Raw genomic sequence first — 5,148 nt, 5'->3', positions numbered from 1 at the left:
CTGCATTGTGTTTTTAAATTACTTAGTTCAAAAATTGTATTAAGATTGTCCCTATTTATTCGTTATTTCCAATTTTACTCTTAATTATTAATTATAAAAATTAATAAATAATTACTAATACAACAGTATATATATATACCTGCAATGTTAATGCGTGGAGTGACGACCTTTCAATATTTTTAATAAAGTTGTTTTATACTCTTTTTTCTGTTTTAAATAGTTTCAAGTTTGTTCTTCTTTTTAATATGACTTTTGTTCAATTGATTTATTATTATCTAATACATATTATTAGTGTTTTATACATATTTATTGTTTATTATTATTAATTAAAACATAATATAGTGTTTTATTTTTCTTAAAGATATAAAAATGTACTTTTCTATAGTTAGGTAGATGTATGAAAAAGTAAATAAAAAATAATTAATTAAAAAAGCATCTTTTAGATAATTAAAAAAACATCTGTTATGTCATTTATTCATTCATTTTATTTTATTTTCAGTTGTATTGTATTTATTTTACCATTTTATTTTCTATTATCTCTCACCTCTTCTTGTTTTGTTTTATGTTTTTTCTATTGTATTGTATATTGTATTTCTCTTTCTATTGTATTGTTCTTTATGTTGTTTATAATATTCTAATAACATTGTATGTATATAATATATATGCTTTTTGAATGATTTATACACAAATTATTTAAAATATACACCTCTTCTGTAGGGCTTACTACAGAGGAGAAAAAAATAATTATATGTATTTTTCATAAAAATAATTATATGTATTTTTATGAATTTAAATTAGTTATGAAGTTTTTATTATTCTATTCCTAAAAACTAATTTGTAATATTAGAGTAACTAGAGTAGGAAGAAACCAGTGATTGTTCCATGCAGGCACATATAAGAGGAAGTGGTTCTAAGATTGAGTCAGTCAGTGACATGTGGTCCCAGGGTGCAGTACTCTTAGCTCTGCTTCTTCCAGTATTTTCTCAAGTTTTAAAAAATGAAGACTATAGATTACCATTTGACGTTTATCCAATTTCATACAAACTAACTTTGAATCCAGATTTAGACAGTCTTACCTTTATCGGAAACTTAACATTTACTTTTAGACCTCTTAAAAATCTTCAGACGTTGATATTAAATTCGAAAAATCTTTTAATAGACCCCATTTATAGTTCGATCGGAGATGATACTGGTAATGCGATTCAAATTACTCAAGTGCTCGAAAATAAAGATCTTGAAAGAATTCTTATCCAACCTTCGCAGTATTTTGCAAAGGGAAGAATATATGCTATAAATTTCAATTATCAAGGAAATATAACTGAAGATGGAAGCGGACTCTACAGGTCAAGCTATGTAGATAATGGAAAAAAAGAGTATGTATGATTTTAATATTTAATTGAAGCAGTTTATTGTTAAGTTTTTCAAAACAAATTATTTCTCTCTTTTGTCAATAGAAAGTGGTTAGTAATAAATTTTTATATTTCTATCTTATAAAATTATAGAAGAATATTCAGTTGATTAAAATTAATTTAACTTAAGTATACAATTTGTCTCAAATATTCTGGGAGGAAAAATATGATAAACCACATGATATAAATTTTTGAAAAATTCTACTGTTTTTATTTAATGTTTTTATGATATATTCTACAATATTATAGGTAAATATATTGATATTATAGTATTAGATAAATGAACTCAATTAATTGCTTGATAGAAAAACAAATGAGTATACAACAAAAAATACTAACTGTTTTTATATGTTTATCTGCAAAAACTAGGTTATTAAGATCTATTAATGAAAGAGTTATCATTTTCATTGTAATAAAGTAAAATTGAAATGAATTAAAAAAAAAAATTACAAAAACATTTAATATTTTTATTTATTTACTTTTTTATTAGGAATAGTAAATATTAGGTAATTATTTTCATAAATTTAGTTTCTGAAAATAATCAATTCTATTTCTCTATATTTTATGATAATAAAATATAATTAATTGTTTAAAGTCATATATTTTGAATTTACTACTTAAAAATCAAGCAAAACTTCTTCATTGTTAAATTAATCTAAATAACTCAAATTATTTTTTTTTTAGATAGTTACAGTAATTTAGAAAACTTAAATTAATTAAAATATCTATTAGTATAACAACATGTTGATGAGGAAAAAAGATAGATGTTTATTCCTGTGTGAATGAAACAGTATTCCGATGACCTTACCTTGAGAGTAGTAATTAAACAATTAAATTCTTGTTTTTGGTAATTTTTTCCTGTATATATTTTTGTTAAAGCTTTATTGAAAATGTCAGTTATATCAGTTGAATTTTATAGAACAGTGTATTAAATAATTAAGTACTAATTGTAAAGAGTGCTTTTTTCATTTATTATAATTTCCCTTTCAACAGTTCATTGTTTATGGCAACTATTGTTTTGTGCATAGAATTTGAGAACTTCCTTTTTTTAATTCACTAATTGATTTTTGTTGGTATTCTGTGGATGAAAAAACATTTTTAATAGGATTAACATAGGAATTCAGTAATTTTTATTATAATGTTTTTACTCAGAATTCAGTAAACTAAGAAAAACTTTATAATTGTGTTTATAGAATTAAATTTGAAATCTTCATTATATCATTTTAGTGTTTATTTCTTAAATTTGCAACCAAAGATCTAATTATTTAAAGGATATTTATTATGAAATGTAATAATTGTGCAATGATAAAAATAATTAATTAAACATGTCTTTTATTCCATGATAATTCATTGGAAATCTGGAGTTAAAATAAATCGATACGCGATCTTAAAATCGATAGCATTTTTTGGTTTCTGTGTCTTAAGAAAGAGATTTTTGTTTTCTACCGTCTGAAAATGTGTAATGGTACCCTCATACATTAGAAATCAAAAATGGTAAAAAATGAGAGAAATACAAAACCAAAATCTAATTGTTATTTGAATAATATTGTATTCGAATAATTTTGAATTTGACTAATTTTTGATTTGATTGAAATAATATTTCAAATATTCGAATACAAAAGTATTCGGATTGTTTAGTCGTATTTAAATATCAATATATTAAAGTAATTGCAGTAAGTAAATATTAAATTTAAATAGAAAATATCATGAAAACTACTATTCCTACGAAGGTAAAGGTCATAAACTTCTTTATAGTTCATTAAACTAGTTTTAATTTGAGTGCTAATAGACATCTGTACGTCACATAGTTCCTGAAATATAGATTTTTCAAAATAAATTAACTATAGTTAGTTACTCTTTCAGTAGATTTTTAAGAAATTCTGCTTTTTAAAAAGCTATATCTCGAGAACTATTCGACGTAAAAAGCTCTTTTAGGGCTAATATTTCAGAAAATTTACTAAATAATGTTCTCTTAGATTTTCTAGTGTTGTTAGTTTTTAAGATATAGAGCTCCGAATGAAAAATTAAAGTTTTTTTAAGGTTTTGAAACAGCCTCCATTTTTTATTTCCCCTACCTATACTTGGCAGACTCATCAATCTAGACTAGTAATTATACATAGTTTTTATTAATGTAATCAGAAATTAGGGTGAGATAACTGACTTTTTTTCATTCCGACTCTTGTACTAAAATGCTTGCTAAAGAAGGAAGCATTTGCGTACCAACATTTGTTGCTTCCTCTGTTTACCAAGAATTTGTACAAGTCTTAGATTTGCGGCAAGTGGCAAACATGTAGAATATAAGGGTTTTTGAATATTTTTCTTTCATTTCTTTAACAACTCTCTCCGAGACCAAAGAAATAAAACAAAATACCGAAGCAGCTTAAGCTCTATTTACATATTTTTTTTCATTGAATAAAAAATTAAAGATGTAAATTTAAACAAGTTAACAGTAAAGATCGTTTCGGGTTTAATTTAAATATAAATATCAGATCAGCAGAATATCTCTTATTTAAATTGCAAATTAGAGAGACTGGAAATGTTTCTTCACTTGTGGCATTCACCATGACCTGATAATTTTATCATAAAAAGCCGATCGGTTAAGACTAGTTCAGAAATCGATAAAATAAAATTAGGTTTTCACTCTTTTGTGTGTTATTGTGTCTTTTGTCGGCTATTAAATTCGATTTACACGATTTTCATTATAAAAAAGAACAAAATAAACATGAGGAAAATTAAAGGAAACGTAAATATGAGATAAGTACGTTGCAGAAGATAAAAATTCATATAAATAGTACTACATAACCTATAAATTCAACCTTCGTTCTAGACTTTTAATGATATTTGTTAACTTAATAACCGAAATATATAATGTCTTTCTAAACTTATATTTTTACTGTAATAGTACTATTTATATGAATTTTTATAATCTACAACCTACATCGCTCATATTTACGTTTCATTTAATTTCGTTTATCTTAATTTTATAATGAAAATAGAGAAAATCGAATGAAATAGCCGAAAAAAAACAAGCGATTGGTTATTGATGTTTGTTGATTCCTTTGTTTACCAAGAATTTGTACAAGTCTTGGATTTGGGACAAGTGGCAAACGTGTAAAACCACTCAGTTCAAACGTGTGGAAGCGCCACAAGCGCTCAAAACGATCGCCATTTCAAGTTACCATTCAAAGTCTATCAGGCCAATCCAAGTTACCAATCCTTAAGCTTGTGCATTCGTGAATTTACCGTAGTTTGGCAATTTTATATACCTCTCCAACCTTCTGTCATATCGTGCGCATAGAGGGTCCCATAATTTATGACTTCATCTTTTGATTTTATTTAGTTGATAGAAGATGATGATATATATAGTTAAATCTATTAAGGTGAGATGAATATAATGACTATTGTTACGAACTGAGTACCCTCCAATAATTACTTATGTACGTACCTATTATATTCTCTGCTTTAAATTGGCGCCCAGTCTACTATTCTACGATTTAGACTGAAAAAAAAAATAATCAAATCACGAATTTTCCACTAAAATATTAAAGAGGTGTAAAGAAAAATTAAACTTTATTTTTCTGTCAATTCCAATAAATCACATTTACCCTTCGACGTAAACCCATGACCTCTTCCCCTACAATATCCTTTAATAATACCCCACTTATTCCTGTCGAACAGATCCGTTACTTAGGACTACATCTCGACAAACGACTGACATGGAATCCTCATACAAGACTAA

The 5,148-nt window shown here is 25.5% G+C and overlaps 1 protein-coding gene across 1 annotated transcript in view; it reads left to right on the top strand.

Annotated features, from left to right (window-relative positions):
• Nucleotides 1-916: 916 nt before the first annotated feature.
• The window catches only part of LOC106679155 (aminopeptidase N), a gene marked incomplete in the record, with an annotated part of 65,548 nt that continues 61,316 nt past the window's right edge, over nucleotides 917-5,148 (top strand). The window contains 1 exon segment of the mRNA XM_067045904.1: nucleotides 917-1,373. Coding sequence (XP_066902005.1) covers nucleotides 934-1,373 — 440 coding nt within the window.

Source organism: Halyomorpha halys, unplaced genomic scaffold (genome assembly GCF_000696795.3).
Source record: "Halyomorpha halys isolate HHAL.00 unplaced genomic scaffold, Hhal_1.1 Scaffold180.1, whole genome shotgun sequence".
Lineage (NCBI taxonomy): Eukaryota > Metazoa > Arthropoda > Insecta > Hemiptera > Pentatomidae > Halyomorpha > Halyomorpha halys.
Note: the sequence above shows the minus strand (reverse complement) of the source record. Positions and strands in the feature narration are given on the sequence as shown.